At 42.2% G+C, this 26,664-nt stretch overlaps 2 protein-coding genes across 5 annotated transcripts in view; one reads left to right on the top strand and one right to left on the bottom strand.

The window, feature by feature from the left end:
- Window positions 1-13,048, bottom strand: part of Xpo5 (exportin 5) — a 39,795-nt gene extending 26,747 nt beyond the window's left edge. Inside the window, exons 1-8 of one of the 2 annotated variants that reach the window (XM_038341349.1) lie at window positions 12,798-13,048; window positions 11,167-11,288; window positions 9,290-9,362; window positions 7,025-7,162; window positions 6,684-6,866; window positions 1,996-2,019; window positions 1,453-1,638; window positions 783-859 (exon numbers count right to left, since the gene is read on the bottom strand). In XM_038341349.1, the coding sequence (XP_038197277.1) occupies window positions 783-859; window positions 1,453-1,638; window positions 1,996-2,019; window positions 6,684-6,866; window positions 7,025-7,162; window positions 9,290-9,362; window positions 11,167-11,288; window positions 12,798-12,902 (908 nt within the window). In that variant the 5' untranslated portion in view covers window positions 12,903-13,048. Of the gene's footprint in view, window positions 1-782; window positions 860-1,452; window positions 1,639-1,995; window positions 2,023-6,683; window positions 6,867-7,024; window positions 7,163-9,289; window positions 9,363-11,166; window positions 11,289-12,797 lie in introns of both variants that reach the window. The other variant, XM_038341348.2, reaches the window with a different exon arrangement.
- Window positions 13,049-13,179: 131 nt separating this feature from the next.
- The window catches only part of Polh (DNA polymerase eta), a 39,157-nt gene continuing 25,672 nt past the window's right edge, over window positions 13,180-26,664 (top strand). Inside the window, exons 1-5 of one of the 3 annotated variants that reach the window (XM_038343140.1) lie at window positions 13,180-13,456; window positions 18,212-18,319; window positions 18,578-18,720; window positions 19,344-19,478; window positions 26,425-26,639. In XM_038343140.1, the coding sequence (XP_038199068.1) occupies window positions 18,584-18,720; window positions 19,344-19,478; window positions 26,425-26,639 (487 nt within the window). In that variant the 5' untranslated portion in view covers window positions 13,180-13,456; window positions 18,212-18,319; window positions 18,578-18,583. Of the gene's footprint in view, window positions 13,457-18,211; window positions 18,320-18,577; window positions 18,721-19,343; window positions 19,479-26,424; window positions 26,640-26,664 lie in introns of those variants that run through there. The other 2 variants (XM_038343139.1, XM_038343142.1) reach the window with 2 other exon arrangements.

Consider the following 26,664-nt stretch of genomic DNA (forward strand, 5'->3'; position numbering starts at 1 on the left):
CTTAAGACAGCAAATGCCATATTAGAGTGGCTAGTGAGGGATCACAGGTAACAAACACATCTTGTTTCTTACACCCCTTTCCATACTTGTCTTTGGGACTCAGATAAGAGCATCATAAAGAGAGGGAGGGCCCAGAGAGATGGTTCATAGTCTCATTCACTCATACTCTCTGTCTCTCTCTTAGACACACACATACACAAATGCGCACCAGGAAAAACACACTGTAGGAGGGAGGGCTTGGGAGGACCTGGGGGAGAAGAAACTGTGGTCAGAATACATTCTATGAAAATAAATTATTCTCAATAAAAATTAAAATTATTAAAAAATAAAACCATACTGTAGGGCTAGGTGGGCTATCAGTGGTATTTCAGTATTTTCTCAGCACATGCAAAGCTTAGCACCAAAATAAGCAACAAACAAACAATAAAAACCCACCTAAACTAAGGGCTGGGGGTAGCACCAACAGGCTCTGCCCTGTATGAGGACCACAACTGGACTCTCCTATGGGAGCTGGATTTGCACCTATAACCCTGGTGCAGGGGGATGAGACAGGCAGACTTTAGAGATTACTGGCCAGCTAGTCTAGCCAAGTGAGTGAGTTCCAGATTCAGTAAAATGTTGGCTCAAAAAACAAGGTGCACAGTAATAAAGGAAGACACTGGTATTGACCTCTGACCTTCATGTACAAATAGACATCTATAAACACTATGTACATAAAATGAAAGTAAAACAACAAAAAAACACATCAAAACCACACAAGATATAGAAAGGCAAAGACTCACTGTGCAGCGGAGAGAATATAATGCATAGCAACATCTCCAAATAAAATCATCAACGGTTTCCGGTCATCCAACTTGCCCTGGATCCAATTTTAGGAAAACATGGTCATATATACTAACTATAGTATAAAAAAATAAAAACAAAAAAAACCCTCATAGTACTGATATCTTCTATACCTCTAACTGACATCAAAGTAAGCTTTAAACTTTAATGCTACTTTAATTAAATACAGTGACAAGAATCATGGCTATTTCAAGGAGCCACTAGCCTAATACATTTTCATATATTATGTTCACGATTTCAATATTTCAATGTTGCAAACTTTTATCTAAAGGCATTGGAGGCAGCTAGTAAGTAGAGGTGAAGGGATAAAATCCCCAAACCTTTAAGCACGAGACACACAGCTGAACTGGGTTTAACACATGATGGTTTGAATGAGAATGCACTTGGTCCCAGGTGGTGGTGCTGTTTGAGGGAGGACACGGAACTTTTAGGAGGTGCATTCTTGCTGTAGGAAGTAATGTGAAGGGGGGGTTTCAGAGTATACAGCCTTTCCCTTTTCTAGTTCTCTCAGCTAACCATTCTTATTACCATGGCTGCTGTCACGATGGCCTCCCATCCCTCTGGAACCACTTCCCCAAGTCACCTTTGTCACGGATAGCCAGGGCTTACTTTTCTGCTGACTGCAATGAGCAGACACTCAGCCGCTCCCAACTGCAGCTCCTCTTCATTAAGAAGCAGGCAGAGTGTCTCCAGCAGTTTGCAGTTTTCAGCAACAATGTGATTCAGAGACACCCAGTCAATATAGCCTGCCAGGGTATTCAGTGCTGCGGTGCTTACTCGGCAGTTTGCTTTAGCCTGTGTGAAAACACTTGAGTAAGAGGGACTGAATTAAAACTTATTTTCAAATTCTGAAATAGAAATAATTCTTCAAAAAAGTTTTCGCATAATTACTGATGGGGAGCTCAAATTTCTCTCCCGATAACGGAACCATTTCTTAGTATTCTCTGCCCTGATCACGAACAACAGACTGGCAAGTATGGCATTACATCTTCTTTGAAAAACTCCCACATTGTCATCGTACCTCTTGCTATAGTTAAGTGAGGATGGGGCTCTAGAAGGCTGTGACCATTCAGAGGCCGCAGTCATTAGGCACACCTACCCATACCTGAGAACTTTAAGAAGCATCCTCCCAACTCCACACAGTGCTCTTACCTCCGCCTCCCGAGAAGCATCAGTCTTCTGGAAGAGAAGTATAAAGAATCCAAGGGTTTACTGAGGAAAAGGCTCACGATAACTTAGTACTCTCTAATAAAGGGGCTGGAAGGATGAGGGTTTACATAGAGCCAACTATTTTGGTTTCTTTTCAGACAAGGTCTTGCAGGAGAAATAAAAACAAATGAAAGTAATGACTTCCTACAGTACTGGAAGGCGACCATCACTCGCGTCATAAAGGACTAAGCAACAACAGCTAGGTCCAGCTTCTGTCTTCCACTCCAATGATCCTCCACAAGCCTGGGGCCAGTGCAGGACAGGGAACAGAACCCAATAGGCAAGCTTCTTTATTTATCTGAGTTCAAAATTCAGTACTCTCCTTAATTGTGTCTGTGAAGGGACACAAATTAATTGGGACTGAGAATGAATGACACAAATTCAAAATACCAGTGCGAGGCAGACAGCGCATGTCTATAATCTCAGCATTTGGAAGGTGGAGGCAGTAGGATGGCGAGTTTGAAGCCAACCCTGGGATATATGAGACCATATCTCAAACATGAATAACAAAGTGAAGGAAGGAGACCCCTGTGTGTGTACTTCTACTTTATGCTGAAGCCATCACCAATCTGAGCTGCTCTGGCACACACTCTGATGAGTGCACCTAATACACAGACTCCAACAGATTGCTCTAACAGCAGTTGTCAACAAGGAAAGAGGTTTTGTAAGCAGAGAAAATGTAGTTCTTTTTTAAGAAAAAGTGAGAAAGAACCCCAAGGGGATGAGTAGATACAAAAATAATTTTCTTCCTTATTGCTATTGTTTTTTGAGATAGGGTCTCTCTATGTAGCTCTGGCTGGCTATGTGGACCAGGCTAGCCTCAGAGATCTGTCTGCCTCTGGCCCCTAAGTGCTAAAAATTAAATAATAAATGAGTTCATTTATAATTTGTAGTATGTGCGTGTGTGCAGGACAGAACGGGTGTGGAGAGCAAAGTGTAACAAAAACATGTTCAAGTCTCTCTTTCCACCAAGTGGCCTCAGGGATGAGACTCAGGCTGCCAGTCTTGGCAGCAAGTGCCCTTACCTACAGAGTTACTTTGCAGCTTAGAAAATCATTTTTGGTCACATGATACTGTGAAGCTGTCCACAGACCTTAATGTATGAAGTGTAGCTCTCCACGTGCTAAGTCTTCCGTGTCTAAAACTATCTGAGCCAGAGTGGGTCTGACTTGCTAGACGCTGGTCTTGAACTCCATCTGCCAGAGGAGAACCTTATATCCTGACTTCTTTGCCCTGCACTGAGGGTGGGATGACAGGTATGAACTATCACACCTAGCATTTAAAAATTTAAGAGCAGCTGGGCATGGTGGCTCAAGCCTTTAATCCCAGCTCTTGGAAGGCAGAGGCAGGAGGATCTCTGAGCTCCAGGTCAGCCTGGTCTACTACAGAGCGAGTTCCAGGACACCAAGTGCTGTTCTACAGATAAACCCTGTCTCGAAATCTACCCCCCGAAGTATAAATATTGCTGAGGCCCAAAAATTTTGATCCAGAATTCTTTCAAGAATTAAGGAATATCATCATTAATTTACTGCTATTTATTAGACAATACAAATAAGTGTTTCAGGAAAAGTTATCTCGAGGCCTAGTCAACCCTGCTCAGACTTCCCCTGTGAAGTTAACCCATTTTACAGAAGGTCCTCCTGGGGTTACATTTCCTAAGGGAGAACATAGATTCTGATTTTTGTTTTAAGATAGACTCCTTAAATATGTAGCTGAGGGTGAACTTGAACTTCTTTTTTTGTAGGGTATATACATGTGGTATATGCACACATAAATGATTATGTACACAGTGTACAGACATATGTGCATGTATGTTTGAGTGATGTAGAGGTTAGAGGTCAACATCATGTATCTTCTATTGCTCTCCACCTTACTGTTTTTGAGAAAGGGTATCTGACTGAAGCCAGATCTCATTAGTTGGCTAGCCTAGCCATCTAGCAATTTCTGTGTCCATTGCTCATTACTGGGATTACAGACACCCCACACACAAAGACGTTATGTGGGTGCTGGAGATCCTAGCTTGAGCCCTCATATTTGTGTGGCAAGAACTTTATTCACTGAACCATTTCCTCAGTTCCTACTGCCTACTGGGTTTTTGTATTATTAAATTATTAGGGGGACTAGAGAGATGGCTCAGTGGTTAGGAGCACTGGCTGTCCTTCCAGAGGACCTACGTTCAATTCCCAGCAACCACAGGGTGGTTCACAACCATTTGTAGTGAGATCTGGCATTCTCTTCTCACCTTCAGGCACACATGCAGACAGACTGTCCTGACTGGAACTCACTTTAAAAACACAGACTCTGACTGTCCTGTCCTGGAACTCACTTTAAAAACACAGATGGCCCAACCTCACAGAGATCTTCCTGCCAAATGTTGAGATTTAAGGCATGAACTACCATGCCCAGCTAACTTTTTCTTTTAAAAATATTTTTATTTTCACTGGGTGGTGGTGGCACATAGACAGGTGGATCTCTGGGAGTTCAAGGCCAGCCTGATCTACAAGAGCTATTTCTATCTAGGACAGGTTCCAAAGCTACAGAGAAATCCTGCCTCGAAAAAAACAGAAAAAAAATTATTTTCATTCATGTAAATATGTGTGTCTGCATGAGTGCATGCCACGTGTGTACAGGTATCAGTGGAGGCCAAAGGTTATGGGGTCCTTTGGAGCTGGGATTACAGTTATGGGATGTCATGTAAGTGCTGGAAACCAGACAGGTCCTCAGCACTCTTTCCTGATGAACCATCTCTCAAACTCCAAGATTAATTTTCAAATGCCTTCTAAAAATTAAAGGTGGGAAAGGCGTCTGTCTACGCTTTTCTGTGGTGTAGGAGGTCCTTCTGTTTGTGTGTTGCTTTCATTAATCAATAAAGAAACTGCTTGGCCTGATAGGGCAGAACTTAGGGAGGCAGAGAAGACAGAACTGAATTCTGGGAGGAAGGAGAGGGAGAGAGGGAGAGAGAGAGAGAGAGAGAGAGAGAGAGAGAGAGAGAGAGGGAGGGAGGGGGGAGGGAGGGAGGGAGGGAGAGGGAGAGAGAGAGAGAGAGAGAGAGAGAGAGAGAGAGAGGAGCATGGAGCTGCCAGGTCAGACATGCTGAATCTTTCCTGGTAAGCCATGACCTCGTGGTGACATGTGACATGCAGATTAATAGAAATGGGTTAAATCAAGATGTGAGAGTTAGCCAATAGGAGGCTAGAGCTAATGGCCAAGCAGTGTTTTAATTAATACAGTTTCTGTGTGATTATTTCAGGTAGCTGGTCAGCCGGGATGAAAAGCAGGCCCTCTCCTCTTCCTGTAACATTTGTGCAGAAGCAAAACCCACTGAGAACAAAATACCACGTGGCACAGTGACAATTAATACCTACTGCAGCTGACCCACTGCAAAAGGAACCAGGACCAAAGGAACACCCTGATTTATCAGGACTTTACAGACTTGTCAAAAATCTAAAAAGGTCGCCGGGCAGTGGTGGCGCATGCCTTTAATTCCAGCACTCGGGAGGCAGAGGCAAACGGATCTCTGTGAGTTCGAGACCAGCCTGGTCTACAAGAGCTAGTTCCAGGAAAGGCTCCAAAGCCACAGAGAAACTCTGTATCGAAAAAAACAACAACAACAACAAAAAACCAAAAAAAAAAAATCTAAAAAGGTTTTGTGTTTGTTTTTTATTAATTATGTGTATGGGTACCAAGTGTGTGTCTGGTTCTTAAGAAGGCCAGAAGAGGGCATGAGAGCCTTTGGAACTTGATTTACAGAAGATTGTGAGATACCACGTGGGATGCTAGGAATCAAATACCATCTAGAGTTTTAATAACAAATTTTAAACTGCAGCTTTATGCTTCTTAGGTTTAGCAGACAAGGTCTCACTATGTACCCCTAGCTAACCTGAAACTCACTAGTATACCAAGCTGGCTTGGAACGTGGGAGATCTGCTTCCTGCTGCCTTCCGTGTAATGGGAATAAAGGAGTGTGCCACCATGCCTGGCTCTTATGCTATTTTAAAAGAATGCTTTTATTTTGAAAGAAATTTACATATAAACTCATTGAGCTGAATATCTGAGAAAATGGTTTAATTTTTCTGACATTTCCTAGAAATTTTGCTCTTAAAATGGCCTTTCCTGCCAGGCGATGGTGACGCCTTTAATCCCAGCACTTCGGATGCAGAGGCAGGTGGACCTTAGTGAGTTAGAGGCCAGTCTGGTCTACAAAGCAAGTTCCAGGACAGACAGAACTCTTACACAGAAAAAACCTTGTCTTGAAACTCCCCATTCCAAAAAAAAAAAAAAAAAAAAGAAAAAGGCCTTTCTTTCTGCGAAACCACATACTCTCACACCCCATGAAAAGTCACTTTCACAAGACAACACATAAACACCCAAAGTAAAACATTACACTCAGGTCAAATACAGGACATTTGCATAGGTCTGCAATCCCAGCTACTCGGGGGGCAAAGGAAAAGATCACAAACTCATGGCCTGCTTGGATGGTAAGTGAGGTCAAGGACATCCTTGGCAACTTAGCAAGAACTTCACTCAAAACAAAAGGCAAGAGTGTGGTAAAGGTACAGCTTCACAGCAGAGCGCTTGCTCAGAATATAAGCAGGGTGGGAAGAGAGGACCTTGCGGGGAAGAATCCATACCATTTGCTGGTACTTGTTTACATTTTCCTGAAGTGTGCTGAGCAGAAAGCTGAAGATTCTTTCCATGTTCTGCGTTAATGTTTGCTGAATATCCCTTCTTCTTTGAGTGGGAAGTGTCTGAAAGGTCACTACATCCTCTGCCAACCGCAAAAGGATAAACATCACTAACTCCCTCTGCGTTTCCTAGGCCAACAGAAACAAGCTAGTTAATCAAAAGCACTTGATTGTGTACATACGCTAACAGATGACCTGCTACTGATAAACTGTGAACACGACTACAAGCAAACTCAACGACTGCTCTAACCATGAGCACACACAGCCAGCACGCACACACTCCATACCCCTTGTCTGGAGAGAGTGTCCAGCTCCAACAGCATGTCAGGCCAGTGCTGTGGCCATTCTCGTTTGATCATCTCTACCATAATTCTGGACAGAACATCTTTAATGTGGTTCTCCTCCTCCAGAATATTCAACGTTCCCTGAAAGAAAGACATTATGAAGATGGTAACACTAAACTCTAGGCATAAAAACTCAGAGCCCTAGCCGGGCGGTGGTGGCGCACGCCTTTAATCCCAGCACTCGGGAGGCAGAGGCAGGCAGATCTCTGTGAGTTCGAGGCCAGCCTGGTCTACAAGAGCTAGTTCCAGGACAGGCTCTAAAAAAGCTGCAGAGAAACCCTATCTCAAAAAAACAAAAAAAAAACAAACAAAACAAAAACAACAACAAAAAAAAAACCTCAGAGCCCTTGGACTTGGAATGTGACCCAGTTGGTACAGTATTTGTTGGGTCCTGGCTTTAATCCCCAACAGGACATAAACTGAGTGTGGTGGCACACATCTGTAATCTCACATATGGGCAGTGGAGGGAGGAGGATCAGAAAGTCAAGTCACCCTCTGAGCCAATGAGACAGCTCAACAGGTAAACGAGCTTTCTGTGTAAGCCTGAGGATTTGGGTTCACTCAAGAAACCCGAGGCAGAAGGAAAGAACAGACTTCTCAAAGTTGTCCTTTAACCTTCATCAATGTCTGTGCTACGTATACGCTTGAGTGTGCACACACAGTGACAGAATAGTGTCATTCTCTACAACATATCAACTTTGTGCCCAGCCTGATCCACATGAAACTGTGCCTCAAAAAAAGGGGTGAGAGGTGCATGTCAGTGAGTAAAGGTGCTGTCTCCAAGGCTGAAAAGCTCAGTCCCATCCCCATAGCCCATATGGTAGAAGGAAAGAACTGATCCCCTCTAGCTGTCCTCTAACTCCCAACGCACGCCATAGTACTCACACCACACCCAACCCTCCACAGAAACGAAAGGAACTGAAAGAATACAACACTAATCAACAGGTCTCCTCTGAACCTAAACCTGTTCTCCATGTATGAATCACTTGTCTTGCATTCTCAGCGATCCATGTTCCCACGTAAAATATAAACGACAATTTCAACAGCTAATAAGTGGCTGTCACAGAGTCAGGAAAACACTGCTGCTCTTATTCACAAATGGAAGAGGCTTTCATATTGCTTCATGGTTTTGAAGATCACAGGGGATGCAGAAGTAAGATGTGCTCTGGGAAACTTACAGACTGCAAGGGCATCGAGGAGCGCTGTAACACCAGTAGTTCCAATATTAAAGAAGATTAACTGTCACTGTCTCCCAAGAATTTAAACTTAAAACTGATAATTCACCATTGCTAGCCTCCACAGGACTAATAAATTATAAGTCATAACTAGTTAAACTAATCTAATTTTGTAAAACATCTTTTCCCAATTAAAAGTAAAAAAATCAGGTTACAGTACTTGTCTGTAATCCCAGTACACAGGAGGGTCAAAAATTTAAGTTTATTCTCAGCTACATAGCAAGACTGAAGCTACCCTGGGCTTCATGAGAACCTATCTCAAAAAAACCCTACTAACTACACAGGTATCCCCCTGTTAATACACTCTTATAAAAGAAAGGATGGGCATGGTGGCTGATGCCCACAATCCCACAATGCAAGAGGCTGAAGGCAGGTGGAGGCCAATATGGGACACAGAATGAAGTTCTAGCTCAAAAAAAAAAAAAAAAGAAAAAAAGAAAAAAGAAAAAAGAAAGGCTAGCCAGACATGGTACAGTACCTCTGGAATCCCAGTAATGGGAGGGGAAGGAGGATAGTTTGAAACCACTCAGAACATAGTGAAACTAACTAAATTAAATAAATAAAAAGGCCACCAATTTATAGCATGTTTGAAGTCTTATTAATGATGGAGACAAATCCACTCTCTATGGTTTCATCACATGGCTCACAGTAGTTAAGCTTTGATAAAAAGGAAAAAAGATTCAAAGTGAATGGTGTTGTAATCATCTAATTTACATCTAAGAATCTTATCTATTTATTTTGAGGCAGGATCTAAGTAGCCTTCACTGTCTTGGCACTTACTACGTAGACTGGTCTGGCCTTGAACTCTGAGATCTGCCAACTTCTGCCTCCCCAGGGCTGGGATAAAAGGTGTGTGACACTATATCCGGCTACATCTAAGAATCATATTCATTCATTTGCTGAGTTGTTTAATCTCCTCCGCTCTGTATGTGGATGTCTGGGAACACGAGCCTCCCAACAACCCTTTGCTCACATTTACGATCAGCTCCATGACACTGTTCTTCAGATAAACCTTCTCCAATCGTGACATGCTGTTCCATCGAAACCTGGCCACCAAAACAAAATCAACAAAACCATGTTAGAAAACTTTTCTTCATAAAATCAACAAAACCATGTTAGAAAACTTTTCTTCATAAAAGAATATCTGTTTCCTGTTTTACATTTTGTAAGAAGTTTCATTAAGAAATTATACTTGCTGTGCTATGGTGGTGCACGCCCTTAATTCCAGCATTCGGGAGGCAGGGGCAGGTGGATCTCTGTAGTCTGAAGTCAGCCTAGTCTACAGAGAAAGTTTCAGGACAGCCAGAGCTGTTACAGAGAAACCCTGTCTTAAAAACAAAACAAAACAAAACAAAACCAAAAACAAAAACTACTTTTGGTCAGGTGTGGTGGCTGTCACCTTTTATCCCAGCATTCGGGAGGTAGCAGAAGGTGGATCTGTGATTTCAAGGCCAGGCTGGTCTACATAGTGAATTCCAGGACAGTCAAGGTGTCATAGAGAGACTCTGTCTCAAGAAATCAAAAACTCATGCTTCCCACCCCCAAACACACTTTCGAGGATGGAGAGGTGTCTCAGTGATTAAGAAGACCTGAGTTTGGTTCCCAGCACCTATGCTGGGCAGCACACAAACACCTGTAAAAGCTCCATGGTGTCACATGCACATATGTGCACTCTACCTTTACTCACAAGCACATACCCATACAAATGCACATTAATTAAAAATAATAAATTCTTGTTGGGTGGTGGTGGTGCACACTTTTAATACCAGTACTTGGAAGGCAGAGGCAGGTGGATTTTAGTGAGTTCAAGGTAAGCCTGGTCTACAAAATGAGTTCCAGGATAGCCAGAACTGTTACACAAAAAAAAAAAAAAAAAAAAAAAAAAAAAACTGTCTCAAAAAACAAGGAACAAAACAAAACAAAAACTCTTAAAAACATCCTTGGTGCTGGAAAGATGGCTCAGCAGTTAAGAGTTCTTGCTACTCTTGCAGAGGATTTGAGTTGGGTGCCAGCACCCACATGGCAGCTCATCACCATCTGTAACTCCAATTCCAGGGGATGCAACATCCTCTTCTGGCCTCTGTGGGCACCAGGCATGCACATGGTGCACATACATACAGGCAGGCAAAACACTTATACACATAAAATAATTAGGTTGACCTATTTAAAAATTCTACTTGTGATTCTGTGCTCCTCAGAGAATGAACAAAAGCCCATTTTAAACAAGTAACAACAGAGTCTCGAGGAGCTTTGTATATGCTTTTGTGCATTAACTAGCATTTACACAAGATTTATGTCACAAATCAGCTTTTCTCCTTGATTCTGTTGACAGCTCAAATTCCATCTAGCATCTACAGTGCCAATGCTTTTCAAAAAAAAAAAAAGTTTTTCTGGCTGGGCGTTGGTGGCATATGCATGCCTTTAATTGCAGCACTTGGAAGGCAGAGGCAGGTGGACCTGTGAGTGCAAGGACAGGCCCCAAAGCTATACAGAGAAACCCTAAGGGGAGGGGGGGTGTGCTCTGTAGCTTTTTTAAATTTTGGTTTCTTGATACAAAGTTTCACTCTATAGCCCACTATACTGGAACTATGTAGCCTATGTGAGCCTGAACTTGTGGCAATATTTCTGCTTCAGTTTCTCAGTTCAAAAGCATGGCCAATGTGAGCCACTATGCTTGGCTAGTTGAATGCTTAGCGTGTGTAACACATTTACAGAGATGATTTAACTGAACAAGAAGTAAAAACCCTGAGTTCTGTTCTCTCCTAGCCATTGGAAAAGCACCTGTGGAGGTCATGAAAGGATTAAAGAGTTGCTCTCTTCAGCAGATTGCAGTGGCCAAGAGCTCCTTACTTGACAACATGTTCCAGGATCTGAAGGCCAAAATGTCTGATGATGGCAGTCTGTGTTATTTCAGCCAACCTCAAGCCACACGGGACACAGATAGGGCACTTTTCTTTAAACTCTTCACAAAACTGAAAGAAGAAAAGTTATTATTTCCATGGAGAAACATGAGAAAATGGAACTCAAGAAAATTCCAACCTTAGCTGATTGTGTGCATTTTTACTGGGAACCGAACCTCTCGTGTGGCAGGCAAGCATTCGATCACTAAACTAGATCCTCAGCTTTCTCTTTTTGATAAGTGTATGCAGTATATTCATGTATGTGCATGTGTATGTAGCTGAGCAAGCAAATGAAAGCCAGAGACTGAAGCTGAATGTTTTTCTCTCTTGGCTAACTGGCTAGCCAGCAAACTCAGGGATCTGCTAGTCTCGTCTACAGCTGTGCTTGGATGCCAGCACCCAGCAGCCACAACAGCACTTCACCCTCGAAGCACTTTGTTCACTTCTTGAGAAAGGGTCTCTCGAAATTGCCTACGCTGGTCTTTAACTTTTGAATTTCCCACCTTAGTCTTCTGAGTACTGGGGATTACAGGCCTGCCTTTCCACTGTATTTTAAGTTGCAAGATCTAATGATCCACTTTCACAGTAATCATGTTAACACTAAAAAGAAAGTGGCCCTAAAGGAAGGAAAACACGGTAGCAATACACCCATAGAGGCGGAATGGCAACCCCTTGGATTAGCTTTAAAAACTGTGGGTGACAGATAAAGACAGTAAACAAGCAAATCTGTGCATCTGTGTTTTGGTCACAGGCCTATTCGGGATCTCTGTAGTATTCTATTTCTGTGCCTGTGTAAAACTCTTCACAATAAAAACAACAACAACAACAACACAGCTGTTTGATCCCAAACCCTGTACCTCATACACCTAGATGTTGGTGCTCACTCTAATGGGGAAGAAGCTCTGTTGCAGGTTCCCAAACAGCAAAACTTGAGATAGACCTTGGGGCAGAGCACCTGGGACTCAAGAAAACTATTTCCAGGAAACCAAAGTGCCCTCGTGAAAATGCAAAGCCGGTGGTAAGGCTCATCTTTGCGCAAAAATAGCCGAAGAATATCTCACACCTATAAACAGTGGAGGAGTGTTAACGAATCAGCCAGAGATGCCCAAGACTCGAAAGAAAGTCATGTAAGAACATAAGAAAAAGGGATACTCGGGGGTCTGAAATCACAAGTCCGGAATGGATCGGCAATGCAATGAGGGTGGCATTGGGGACAGAATTTGCACGTGCGCTCCTAGAACGCCAGGCAATGTGGGGCTTGCCCGGGCGTCAGAACGAGCGCAGCCTGCTGTGCTGGAGATCCGTGGTGAGGTCAAGAGTGAAAAGAAGTGAGTAGTGGGCAGACAGGCCACTGAGAAGTGGCTGGGGAATGCGCAGCACTTAGGGACAGGCGCGCAAGCGAAGAGAAGACCCAAACGAGAAGGGGTGAGGCGGCCCGCGCGACCAGAAGCCACTGTACCAACTGCGAGTGGGAGGTCCGATGGCCGCAGAGGCGGGAGACAAAATGAGCTTGGCAAGGCCGTCGGGGAAGCCTGGGATGGGGGTTTCGGGGCAGGCCCAGGGCGCCAGGACCCCAGCTACCTTGAGGGCTTCCAGCCGGTAGCGCTGGGTGGAGCTGGGGTCCATCATGACCGTCACCGCTTTCACTAGCTCCTCGCACAGCGCGTTCACTTGCTCCATATCCATGGCTAGAGCCGGGAACAACACCGCCGACCTGGGAGCACGAGGCGCACACGGCTCCCCTGGCCGGACCACACGTTGATAATCAGGCCGCGGCGGCCTGGGGGTGGGGAACCAGAGGAGGAGCGTGAGCAGCAGAGGCAGGAGCTGGGACGAACACTGCGCTGCGCACGCGCCAGACCCGCCACCGCGCATGCGCGCACGGAAGTGGCGGCTGATTGAGTCGGCCCTGCCTGAGTGGGCGGGGCGGGGGAACGGAAGTTCCGCGATGCGCAGGCGCATCAACCGTCCCTCGCTGCGCGCGCGGAGCTGAGCTCTACCTCCTCTGCGTTAGCTCTGGGACGCAAACTTTCAGGCTGCGCGGGCTCTTTGCTTGGCGGGATCCTAGGGATACCGGCTCGATTCTCCGTCTACACGGGCAGCCGATCTCTCTGAACCCACTGACCTGCTCGTGGGAAGGCGACGAGATTGTGTAGACGCCGTCATTTTCCCTCCAGGGGACTCAGCCAGGAGCCCGCGGCACTGCTCTTGACAGTTTTGACAGGTGCCCGCCGCCGGGGGTAAGGACATTAAAACTCGGGGTTCGGAATCGCTGTGTCGGATTGCTTCCGTTGCCTTGGCTGTTGGTTTTTCTTGGATAACTGGGGGTATACTTGGCCGAAGTGGAAACATGCATAAGTGGAGAGAAGGCCCTGAAATTGTCTCTAAGGAGTGTTTTCTTGTTGCAAGAATTATTTACTTGTAACTTAAACCTTCCTCTTCACCGGTACATATTTTCTTGTGCGTGTTACTACACTCCAGTTGTGTTTTGTACAAAAGGGGGTAAACCAAAAATGTTTTAAAACGCATCCCACTACGCCTCTGGAGGCTGAGGCAGTAGGATTGCTTCGGGTTTGAGGACAGCCTGAGCCACAACGTGAGATTCTGCTTCAGAAGAAAAAAAAAAGGAAAAAAGCCAAACCTAAATTAACATAATCCTTTCGGAAGCAAAGTTTTGGCAGTGCGCTGATTTTACACCGATACAGACATTAGTACAAAAGGAACGTATAAACTGAGATGCTTAACAGCCTTGGCTGCGTATGTTTTATGAGGTGTTTTTTCTACCTAGTTTATGTTTGCTGCCCTTAAATCACAGATTCTTGTTTCACATCTGATATCTATATCGAATGTGGCACTTCATTGTATTGATTGTGGCAGCACATTTGCCATTTTCTGGGTTTATCTGTTACAGTATTACAGAAAAACCTCTTCAAAACAAAGGCATGCCTGACTTGCATAGGTGAGTGATTAGACAGATTTGTAAGGAGTTGAGGCCTTGAACATTCAGATTTTAATTGTTTATTTTCTTTACACGAATACTGCAGCTTATTTTTAAGGTGAATGTTCATTTGAAAAAAATTTTCAAGTTACGGTTAGGTGCTCACTCATCTGTATAACCTGTTTCTTGTATTTAAATCATGAATTTCCTGTGTTCCTGTGAAAGTGTTAGTTATGATAGGCCATTGGTATGCAAAGCTGCTGCGTAGTGTAAGTGCCTTGAGCACCTTTAAAAATCATGGTGCCATGGCAGTGGTCGCAAGTACTTGTAATCTCAGCGTTTAGCAGGATCAAAGACTTCTAGCTCATTTGTGGCTACAGAGCAAGTTTGAGGCCAATTTGGGCTATAGGACATTCTGTCTTTTAAAAATAAGTACAGGGTGAAAGAAAAAAAATAAAGTAACCACTTCTCATAACAACAAAGGAATTGCACAAATAGAAAATCACTGAGCACTACAAAGTAGTTGTCACAGGTAGGAGCTGTTGAAAGTTTGCAGAGAAACAGGGTATTTATGTAGTATTAGATTATTCTCTCTCTCCTCTCTCTCTCTCTCTCTCTCTCTCTGTGTGTGTGTGTGTGTGTGTGTGTGTGTGTTTAGAACAAAGTTCTTTCTACATAGCTCAGGTTGACCTTGAACTTAAAATCATCTTGCCTTAGCCACTTGAGTGCTAGAATTACAGAAGCGTGCCACTATTCTCTATATCCAAATTTTTTTTTTTGTTTTTTGAGACAGGGTTTCCTTGTAGTTTCTAGAACCTGTCCTGGAACTAGCTCTTGTAGACCAGGCTGTCCTCGAACTCAGAGATCCACCTGCCTCTGCCTCCCGAGTGCTGGGATTAAAGGCGTGCGCCACCACCGCCTGGCTTATATCCAAATTTTTAAAAAATTATTTCAAAATAAACAGTTTTACCTGATGACAGTTGCAGTGGCAAACACCTTTAGTCCTAGCAGAGGCAGTTGGATCTCTCTAACTTTGAAGCCAGCCTGGTCTTTATAGGGAGTTACAAGGTAGCCAGAGCTATATAGTGAGACCCTGTCTCATGCCCCTTCCAATTTTGCATGAATGCTATATTTTAGATAGATAGATAGATATAGTCCTTCCAGATTCACATGGAAATCACAGGAAGATTGATTCCAGAATACTTTTCCTGAAGTCTGCAGGATACCCAGTCTGCAGATGCTGTGTCTCTTACATATAATGTCATATGTAGTATTTGCATATGACCTATGCCATTGTATTTATAGACACACACACATACAGAGTCACTTGCTAAGGTTCAAAGTTATAGTCTTGAGAATGCTAGGAAAGAGCTCTAACAGTGAGAAACATCCCACCCCACCCTCTCACAAATACTTTAAATCCTAATACCTAGCACAATATAAGTACTATATGAATAAATATTCTGTATCTCATAGAGAATGATGGGAAGTATCCATATACAGTCATTGTGCATGGTTTTTTTCCCTGAATGTTTTCAATCTGAGGTTGATTGATATACAACATTTTCTTCTTTTTTTCCTAAATTTACAGTTAGGGTTTATCTATTAACTAGATTACCCTTTTGCCCTTTCTCCCTAGTGTACTTGTGGGTTTTTGGTTTTGAGTAGTTTTAATGTTCATTTTCCTATGAATGATGATGCTGAGGCCATTATTAGGCACTGTGGTGGTTTGAGTGACAGTGACCGTCCCATCCCCCATAGACTCATATGTTTGAATGCTTGGTCTTTAGGTAGTGGAACTGTTTGGACAGACTTAGAGGTGTGACCTTGTTAGAGGGGCTGCATAAGTGAAAATTCCCTGTCCCAGCAGCCACTTCACAAATAACCACTCAGAGTCTTAAATATTAATTATAAATGCTCAGCGAATAGCTCAGGCTTGTTGCTAGATAACTCTTACATTTAAATTAACCCATATTTCTTATCCATGCTTTGTGCCATAGCTCTTGACTTGTTACCTCATTTTCTACACAACCTACCTCCTCGGCCTCCGGCTGGAGTCTCCTTTGACTCCAGAGTCATCTGTTTCTGGTTGTCCCACCTATGCTTCCTGACTCACTACCAGCCTACCAGATTTTTATTTTTTTTATTTTTTTATTTTTTTGGTTTTTTGAGACAGGGTTTCTCTGCAGCTTTGGAGCCTGTCCTGGAGCTAGCTCTTGTAGACCAGGCTGGTCTCGAATTCACAGAGATCCGCCTGCCTCTGCCTCCTGAGTGCTGGGATTAAAGGCGTGCGCCACCACCCCCCGGCCTGCCAGCTTTTTATTAACCATTGAGAGGAATATATATTCACAGTGTAGGGAGAATTATTCCACAGCAGAGCTGTGCCACTGGGAGTGGGCTTTGAGGTTTCAAAAAAGCCCACAGTAGGCCCAGTCACTTCTCTCTGCCTATAGATCAGGATGTAACACTTTCCAGCTGCCGCTCCAGCCCCATGCCTGTCTGCTTCCTGCCATGATGACCATGGACTAATACTCTGTAACTAAGCCCCCAATTAAATGCTCTCTTTTATAAGAGTTGCTTGGATCATGGTGTCCCTTCACACAACAGAACAGTAATAAGACAGGCAACTTTGGCTATTTATGAAATGGGGGCTGGAGAGATGGCTCAGAGGTTAAGAGCATTGCCTGCTCTTCCAAAGGTCCTGAGATCAATTCCCAGCAACCACATGGTGGCTCACAACCATCTGTAATGCGGTCTGGTGCCCTCTTCTGGCCTGCAGACATACACACAGACAGAATATTGTATACATAATAAATAAATAAATAAATAAATAAATAAATATTTTTTTTTTAAAAAAAGAAATGTCTGTTACTGAGAATGAGTAACCAGGTGTACTGATGATGCATGCTTGTAATCCCACCACTTGGGAAATAAAGGCAGGAGAATCTGAGCCCCCTGAAACTGTATTTAACGCTTTATGTATTACCTTTATAAAATTGTATTACTTTATTCTCATGTCAACAGTAAGGAAATGCCTTCCATTCTTCGTAGTTCCCATGCTCCTGTTCGTGTTGTGGCTCATCAGTTAGAATGTAGAAATACAGCTGTTACTGTTGTTTCGAGAAAGGATCTCACTGGGTAGACCTGAAGGTCCATCAAGGGCCATGAGAGGTATAGCAGGATAGCTAGTATTGGACAGACTGACCTAGCAGATGGGTCCCAGGGAGCCACACCCGGAAAGGCCGTGGAGATCAGCTGGTCCTCTCTGTAGTTCCTCTTGTGACTTCATCTCTTCCCTGAGAACAGCTTTACTGTTTCCCACTGTTTATCTCATCGACTGGCCTCATACATCTGTGGCTCGCCTGGAAGAGGACTTTTCATTTACTGTATAATTTTGATATATAGAATATATACTGGGTGCCCTGAATTCTCCCACAGTCAACCTGGGAGAGAGCAACCTCAGTTTACCCCTATTCTACTATTTACTGCGCCGAGTAAAGGATGATTCCTGCCTTGCTCATGGCTTCTACTGATTACAAACTTTTTAGCTCTTCACTTAGTCATTTAAGAATATATTGTAGCACATGAAACCCCCTTCCTAGCTTCTCTAATGACTCAATCTCTTAATTAACCTCCTTCCCCCTTAAGAGTTCACAGAGGCTTTCACAGACCACTCCCACTTTGAGCCAAAAAGTAAGCTGACAGCTACAGCTTTGTGTAAAAATCTTTATCTGTAGTAGTATTTTATTTATGTTTTAATAAATAGGCTTGCTTGAAGATCAGAGGGTAAAACTAAGCCACTAGAGGTCAGGCAATGATGTCACATACCTTTAATCCCAGTACTAAAGAGTCACATGCTTTTAATCCCAGCACTAAAGGGAAATATAAAACAGGAGGAGACAGGGCTCAGGGCTCATTCTGCAGTTGCCCAGCCTTTATGATAGAGGTAAGAATTCTCTAGTGGCTTGACTATTTTGCTTTTCTGATCTTCATCTTGAACCCTGATATCTATCTCTGTGTTTATTTTATTTTATTCATGCCTTTTATGACCCTGAAGGAATTCCAGCCCTGTACCGTGCTATTGCCAGAGAATTGTTGACTGTGTCTATGTGTATATAAGCTAGACGAAACTTTTGCAGCAGGACAGAAGAATAAATGGGACGTGGTAAGAAGATGTGTGTGAGCTGATTCATTTCCTTTACTCTCATTCCTATAGCCAGTTCCCACACTTGCTGTAGCATTCCTTTTGGATCCTGAGAGGATCCAAAATAAACCTCAATAAAGATCTGTCTGCCCCTGCCTCCTGAGTGCTAAGATCAAAGATGTGCACCTACCACACATGGTAGACATATAATAGGGGTCTTTTTGTTATGTTTTTGTATTTTAGATTAATTATTTTTTCCGTTTATGAAATGTCTTCCAGAAATAAATGGCTCCTGGACAGGATCGAGTGGTTGCTCTTGTAGATATGGATTGTTTTTTTGTCCAAGTTGAGCAGCGGCAGAATCCTCATTTGAGGAGTAAACCTTGTGCAGTTGTACAGTACAAATCATGGAAAGGTGGTGGGTATGTATATTGATGGTGTCGTGTGTGTGTGTGTGTTTGTGTGTGTGTGTGTACATGTTCACACGTATCAGATTCAGCTAGGCTGACTGGTCAGCAAGTCTAGAGAGCCACCTGTTTCTACTCTCACAGACCTGGAATTAAAGACATGTACTACTGCACCCAGCTTTTTCTGTGGGTCCTAGGGATCCCAACTTAGGTCTGCTTATTTGCATGGCAGACACTTTACTGAAACTGAGCCATCTTTCCAGCCCCTCTTAGTATTAAAAAAAAATTGTGTGTGTGCAATATAGGCAAAATAGGGTGTCAGATCCCCTGGGACTGGAGTTACTGATGAGCATCATTTGGGTGCTGGGAATCAAGCCCGGGTAAAAAGAGCAACCAGAGCTCTTAATACTTCACCATCACCCCAGACCCCACTAGTATTTTAATCTATGGAAACTCAATGATTCTATTCTAGGTCTTATTTTTGAGGTTTCTGAACTGCTGTGTCTACAATTGAATAATAGCATCTGTGATCACAAAATTTCTGATTTTATGTGTTTATAGCCTACTTCTGTTAACATTTATTGTTTGAGATCATATAATACTTTTGGTTTTGTTTCCTTTTCTCTCCCTAACTTTAGGATTATTGCAGTGAGTTATGAAGCTCGTGCATTCGGGGTCACTAGAAACATGTGGGCAGATGATGCTAAGAAGCTATGTCCAGAGCTTCTGCTGGCACAAGTTCGTGAGTCCCGTGGGAAAGCTAACCTCACCAAGTAAGCAAAAAACATTGTAAAGGAACATAGAGGACTTAGGCAGTGTTTTGTGGATATGGGAGTGTGTCTCTGTGATAGAGTAGTTGCCTAGCATTTATTCAATCCTAGGTTTAATACCAAGGGCCACTTAAAAAAAAAAAGCTACAGGTGATTCTTGTTACTGCTAGCTTGTTGTTCCTTGCAGTATAGTCAGTCAGCTGTTGTTCAAACAAATATGAAATGTTTTTCTGTCGACATCCTGTGTCTATGAGTTAAATATTTTATGTGTACTTCAGTAATAATTTTATTATTGCTTTTAAGTTCTTGTCTTTAAGGAGCCATTTATTATCTTCCTTGTTTAAAAATCATTCATTATGGGGAGATGAAAGATGGCTCAATGGTTAAGAAGAGGTACTGTTCTCAGAGAGGACCTGAGTTTGTTTCCCAGAACCTACATTGGGCCTCGTTGATGGCGAATGACCCTTCTTACTGCCACCTTCTTTGTGGGAGCCATTTTCCTGAGCACAAGTTGGAAAGGATGGGGGGGCACTTTATTTGCCGTTTTTTAAAATTTTATTTATTTTTATTTCATGTGCATTGGTGTTTTATCTGCATGTATGTCTGTGTGAGGGTGTCAGATCCCCAGGAACTGGAGTTATAGACAGTTTTGAGCTGCCATGTAGGTGCAGGGAATTGAACCAAAAAGTAGCCAGTACTCTTGACTGCTTGGCTACCTCTCCAACCCCTGCCTTTTTTTTTCTTCAGTTGATTCTGTCTCTCTGCAAACTCAAAGGTTTGCCCTAGAATGAGAGACATGTATAGAGGCAGACACAAGCTCCAGGCATTATAACAGTCCTGCTTGGTCAGTGTTCTATTGCTGTGGAGACACCCTGACCACGACAACTCTTAGAAAAAGAAAGCATTTCATTGTGACTTGCTTAGACTTTCAGAGCTTCATTAGTCCTTTATCTTCATGGCAGAAAGTATGGCAGCACACAGGCAGACAGGACAGCTCAGAGTTCTTTTTTAATTATTATTGTTTTTATTGAGCTATATATTTTCTTCCACTCTCCTCCCTTCCTATCCCCTCCCCTTCTACCTTTTCCCATGGTTCCCATGCTCTCAATTTACTCAGGAGATCTTGTTTTTTTCTACTTTCCATGTACATTAGATTCATGTGTGGCTCTCTGGGATTGTGAATTGTAGGGTGGTTTTCTTTTTTTTATGTATAAAAGCCACTTATGAGTGAGTACATATGATAATTGTCTTTCTGGGTCTGGGTTACCTCACTCAATATGATGTTTTCTAGATCCATTCATTTGCCTGCAAATTTCAAAATTTCATTGTTTTTTTCTGCTCTGTAGTACTGCATTGTGTAAATATATCTTATCCATTCTTCGGTCAAGGGACACTTAGGTTGTTTCCAGGTTCTAGCTATGACAAATAATGCTTCTATAAACATATTTGAGCACATGTCCTTGTAGTACAATTGAGCATCCTTTGGATATATACCCAAAAGTGGTATTGCTGGGTCTTGAAGAAGGTTGTTTCCTAATTTTCTGAGAACTAGCCATGCAGGTATCCAAAGCGGCTGTACCAGTTTGTACTCCCACCAGCAATGCAGGAGTGTTCCCTTTACCCCACATCCTCTTCAGCATAAGTTGTCATCAGTGTTTTTGGTCTTGGCCATTCTTATAGGTGTAAGATGGAATCTCAGAGCTATTTTGATTTGCTTTTTTCTGATGGCTAATGATGTTGAACATTTCCTTAAGTGTCTTTCAGCCATTTTAGATTCCTCTGTTGAGAGTTCTCTGTTGAAGTCTCTACCCCATTTTTGTATTGGATTATGTGTTCTTTTGATGACTAATTTTTTGAGTTCTTTGTATGTTTTGGAGATCAGCTGTCTGTGATGTGGGTTGGTGAAGATATTTTCCGTTCTGTAGGCTGCCGTTTTGTCTTGTAGACTGTGTCCTTTGCTTTACAGAAGCTTCTCAGTTTCAGGAGGTCACATTTATTAATTGTTTCTCTCAGTGTCTGTAGTACTGGGGTTATATTTAGGAAGTGGTCTCCTGTGCCAATGTGTTCAAGTGTCCTTCTCTGTAGTGATGAGACGAGCAGGCCTGCTTTTCGTCCCGCCCGGATCCCGCATGACTAGCTTTACACCCGAAATAACAACACACAAATTGTATTCATTTAAACACTGCCTGGCCCATTAGCTCTAGCCTCTTACTGGCTAACTCTCACATCTTGATTAACCCATATTTAGTAATCTGTGTAGCACCGTGAGGTGGTGGTTTACCGGGAAGATTCTAGCCTGCATCCATCTCGGAGAGGAGAGTCATGGCGACTGCTTCACGGCAGTTGCCTCACTTCCCTTCTTCCCAGCATTCTGTTCTGTCTACTCTACCCACCTATGTTCTAACCTATCAGGCCAAGCAGTTTCTTTATTAATTAACCAATGAAACACCAGATAGATAGAAACATTCCTACATCATTTCCCCTTTTTCTGTTTAAACAAAAAGGAAGGCTTTAACTTTAACATAGTAAAATTATATATAACAAAATAGTTATCAAGCAAGAATTATAGTTACAGCCGGGCGGTGGTGGCGCACGCCTTTAATCCCAGCACTCGGGAGGCAGAGGCAGGCGGATCTCTGTGAGTTCGAGGCCAGCCTGGTCTACAAGAGCTAGTTCCAGGACAGGCTCTAAAGAAAGCTGCAGAGAAACCCTGTCTCGAAAAACCAAAAAAAAAAAAAAAAAAAAAAAAAAGAATTATAGTTACAATATTTATATCTACTTTATCTTTTATCATAACTAAGGAAAACTATAACTATCTATCCATTCTTCAACTCCATCAAAGACTCCAGAGGATATAATATTACCTAAGTAAACAAGAAGTAAGCAACTTCTAAAACTCTAGAAATGACAGAGACATCTTGCTGCCTGTACAGTCACCCAAAGTTCTTCTGTACCATTGGGGCATCCATATTCAGCCTACAGGCCCATAGTATCCAGCAGACATTTCCACGAAGCAGGAAATTTCAAAGGCAGTTCAGTCACTATCTGCTGTGTCCTGCAGAATGTCTCACAGACTCTTTCATGAATCAGGAACCCTGAAAGACCATCTCACCTTTAGGCAAGTTAAGCAGTCCTCTTTCTGCAGGTTCTTTGTGTCCTGTTTATGCCAACAATCCAGGCAAGAGCAGTTTCTTGCCCAAATGGCTATCAAACTCCATAAGGAGCCTCTTCAATGCCCATCTTCCTCTTGAAGTAGGTGGTGCTGCTAGGAGCAGACGTGTCTCATTGTCATGAAAAATCCTAACTTATTAAAACATTTTAAATGCCATATTCTGCAGTCTTTGAAAGATATGAAGAATGCCTATCTAACTGAAATATACCTCTGTATATCTAGAAAGTCTAACTAACATGACTACAAGCCTAACTATTATCGATGATTATCCATTAACAACCTATATTTCCTAATTATACATTACATTTTTAAAATGAACTATACAATCACAATACCTTAATCAAGATCAGAAATACATATACATATAACAAAATTGACCTTAGATTTAAATCACTAAAACAAAATCCATATCAATGCAAATTATTCATATCTATATCATATCCCACTTTCTCTTCTATGAGGTTCAGTACAGCTGTCAGCTCAGAGTTCCACATCCAGATCCAAAAGCAGCAGGAAGAGGCAGAGACACTAGGTCTGGCCTAAGCATTTGAAACCCCAAAACCCACCTGCAGTACAAGCTACATCTACTCCAACAAGGCCACACCTCCTAATCCCTGTCACATAGTGCCGCTCCCTAATGACCAAGTGTTCAAATATATGAACATATGGGGGCCATTCCTATTCAAACCTTCACGAGTCCTAACACTGAATACATACTGACTGTATTCCAGGCAGTGTTCTTTACAGGCAGTCACCCTGTTCACTCTCACATTACTTCTGGGTAGGTACTAGTAAAGCGGGTAATCCTTTCTTTTTAATAGTTTTGGTTTTTTGAGTTTTGTTTTTGTTTTTGATGCAAGGTATCATATATCTCCGGGCAAGGCTTGAACTCATTCTGTAATGGAGGATGACTTCAACTCCTGATGTTCTTTTCTCCACCTCCTAAATGCTGAGATTACAGGCCTGCTCTACCATATTAGATTTTTTTGCAATGGTGGGGATAGAACCCAGAGTTGCATATATGCTAAGCAAATACTCTACAGACCAAGCTACATTCCCCAGCTCAAAAGAGATTAGTTTAAGTTCAATAGCTGAGTGGAAGACTGAAGACTCACATCTATTCTTTTTTGATTCTAGTATCTACATTCTCACAGTACACTATGCTGTAGGATTTGAAATATTTCTGAATTGACCTGTGAACTGGATGTCTAAAGATACAGTTGACAAAAGATTAATAGCTTACCGGAGGTAGTGGTACATACCTTATCCTAGCACTGAGGAGGAAGAGGCAGATGGATCTCTGTGAGTTTGAAGCCAGTCTGGTCTACAGAGTGAATTTCAGGACAGCCAGGGCTGCTCCAAGAAACCTTGTCTAAAAAAAGATTAGTCACTTAACCATAAAGCAGGACATGAAGTATTGCATGCTATGTTAGCAGTATAGCTTCTATGAAATATATATTGTTGAGTTCAAAATTTGATTTGGAAAAGGCATACTTCACTAACTTAAGCTGAACCATTTATTTTTAAAACCTGAATAGTTGGGTGTATAGCATATTCCTGTAATTCCATCACTTAGGGTGTAGAGACAGGAGGATTTGGAGTTCAAGGTCATCCCCAGGTACTCAGTGAATGAATTTCAGGCCAACTTGGGCTATCTGAGACACTGCCTCAGAAAACAAAGGACAAAGCAATTATTTAGTCAATCTTGAGCAGTTGTGGACTTAGGATATTTAGGGATAAGTATTTAGGTCAGAGAGTTTAAAAGACCTAGCAATTTAAAATCATTTTAATGGTTAAGATACCAGGTTATGAGAATGCTCTTTGCAAAAACATGTGCACTAACAGTTTATATTTTTTTCAAATATTCTTCAAAATAGAGTAATTTGCTTGAGAGACTGTTAAAGACATACTAACTACTACAATAGGATACCCTTTCCAGCTTTGTGTGTGAGTGTACTGTACACTAGCCTGCTTTTGTCCTTTGAGACTTTTTCCCAATGCAAATAAAGATTGTAAGAGAAAAGTAAAATAATCTATAATTCTCATTTGATGACATTTTAGAACAATAATAATAGTTTTTTAGGGCATGTTAGTGAAGACATGCAAATATTTCCATCGTATGGAAAATATAACAAGATCAAAGAACTTTAAATTATATAACAAATCCAAACCAAAGTAAAGTAAGTATCCAGATTGTTGTAGAAAACTAGCTATTTGGCTAGAAGAACCATTTATGGTTTATCTTAGTTTGCTTTTTTCTTTTTCTTAGTTTGCTTTCTATAGCTGTAATAAAACACTGACCAAAAGCACCTTGGGGGAGGAAAGGGATTATTTGACTTATATCCCAGGTCACAGTCCATCACTGAGATGAAAGATGGGGCAAGAACTTACAACAGGAACCTAGAGGCAGAAACTGAAGTAAAGACCATGTCTTGCTCCCCATAGCTCACTCAATTTTCTTATATATAAGTTTTTGAGATTGCAATTACATCATTCCCCTCTTCCTTGTACACACGCAAATTCAAATTCATGGCCTTTTTTTCTTTGATATGAGATATATATATATATATATATATATATCCATGTGTGTATCCATATATGTATGGATATATTCAGTCTGTATACAGTTTGCTTTTTTTTCCTTTTTTTTAAATATTTATTTATTATGTATACAATATTCTGTCTGCAGGCCAGAAGAGGGCACCAGACCTCATTACAGATGGTTGTGAGCCACCATGTGGTTGCTGGGAATTGAACTCAGGACCTTCGAAAGATCAGGCAATGCTCTTAACTGCTGAGCCACCTCTCCAGCCCCAGTTTGCTTTTTTTATACAACCTGAGATACCTGCCCAGGAGCAGCGCTGCACTCACTAAACTGGGCCTTTCCACAGCCATGAGTAATCAAGAAAATGCCTCCCAGACTTGCCTACAGGCCAACTGATGGAGGCATTTTCTCAGTTGAGGTTTTCTTTTCCCAGATGACCCTAGCCTGTGTCAAGTTGACAAAAGGCTATCCATGTCTTAGATAGATCTATGATAAGATGGTATTCCCCAAAAGAAGGTGACCTCCCTGCCCAAGTGTATCACCAAATTCTAGGCACTTGTCTTCATAATTTGAATGATAGCATGTCCAGAGTGATTGGCTTACACTAGCTAAACACTGTTGACTGAAACTGAAGTCCATAGTCAGTTTCTTAATTTGTAGTGAGAGTTGCTGTCATAAGAAAGATCTGTTGTGCTGAGTGCCATGTTCTGCATAAGTTGTCTTGTTTGAAGATAGACTCTGAAGCAAAAGATTTTTTGGTTGTATGTAAATAGCAATGTTTCATGGTGCAAGGCATTTCTTTTCCTTTTAGAGAGGACCTTAACACATGAGTATGTTCAGGGTCTGTATGCTTTTTAACTTGACATAATGCTAGCACTGCATGAAAAGGCTTTCCTAGGATTCTTCCTTTTTCTTGTTTCTATTGTTTGTCTACCTATCCATTGTTTACTTCATTTGGGTAATTATTACATCTTTATTAAGCCACTTCTCACTTGCTTATGGATATTCTTTTTTTTTTTTTTTTTTTTTTGAGACAGAGTTTCTGTGTAGTCCTGGCTGTCCTGGAACTCGTTGTGTAGACCAGGCTGGCCTCCCAATTCAGAGATCTGTTTGCCTCTGCCTCCCATGTGCTGGGATTACAGGTGTATATTCTTGTTCATTATGGGAAGAACAACATGGGGCTGACAGTCTCAAGGTTGTATTCATTTATGGCCTGCATGTATGATCCTTAGGTACCGGGAAGCTAGTGTTGAAGTCATGGAGATAATGTCTCAGTTTGCTGTGATTGAACGTGCCAGCATCGATGAGGCTTATATAGACCTAACCAGTGCTGTGCAAGAAAGACTTCAAAAGTTACAAGGTCAGCCTATCTCAGCAGACTTGTTACCCAGCACTTACATTGAAGGGTTGCCCCGAGGCCCTACAGTAGAAGAGACTGTCCAGAAAGGTACTTGTATCACATTACTTCTGCT

Source organism: Arvicola amphibius, chromosome 9 (genome assembly GCF_903992535.2).
Source record: "Arvicola amphibius chromosome 9, mArvAmp1.2, whole genome shotgun sequence".
Lineage (NCBI taxonomy): Eukaryota > Metazoa > Chordata > Mammalia > Rodentia > Cricetidae > Arvicola > Arvicola amphibius.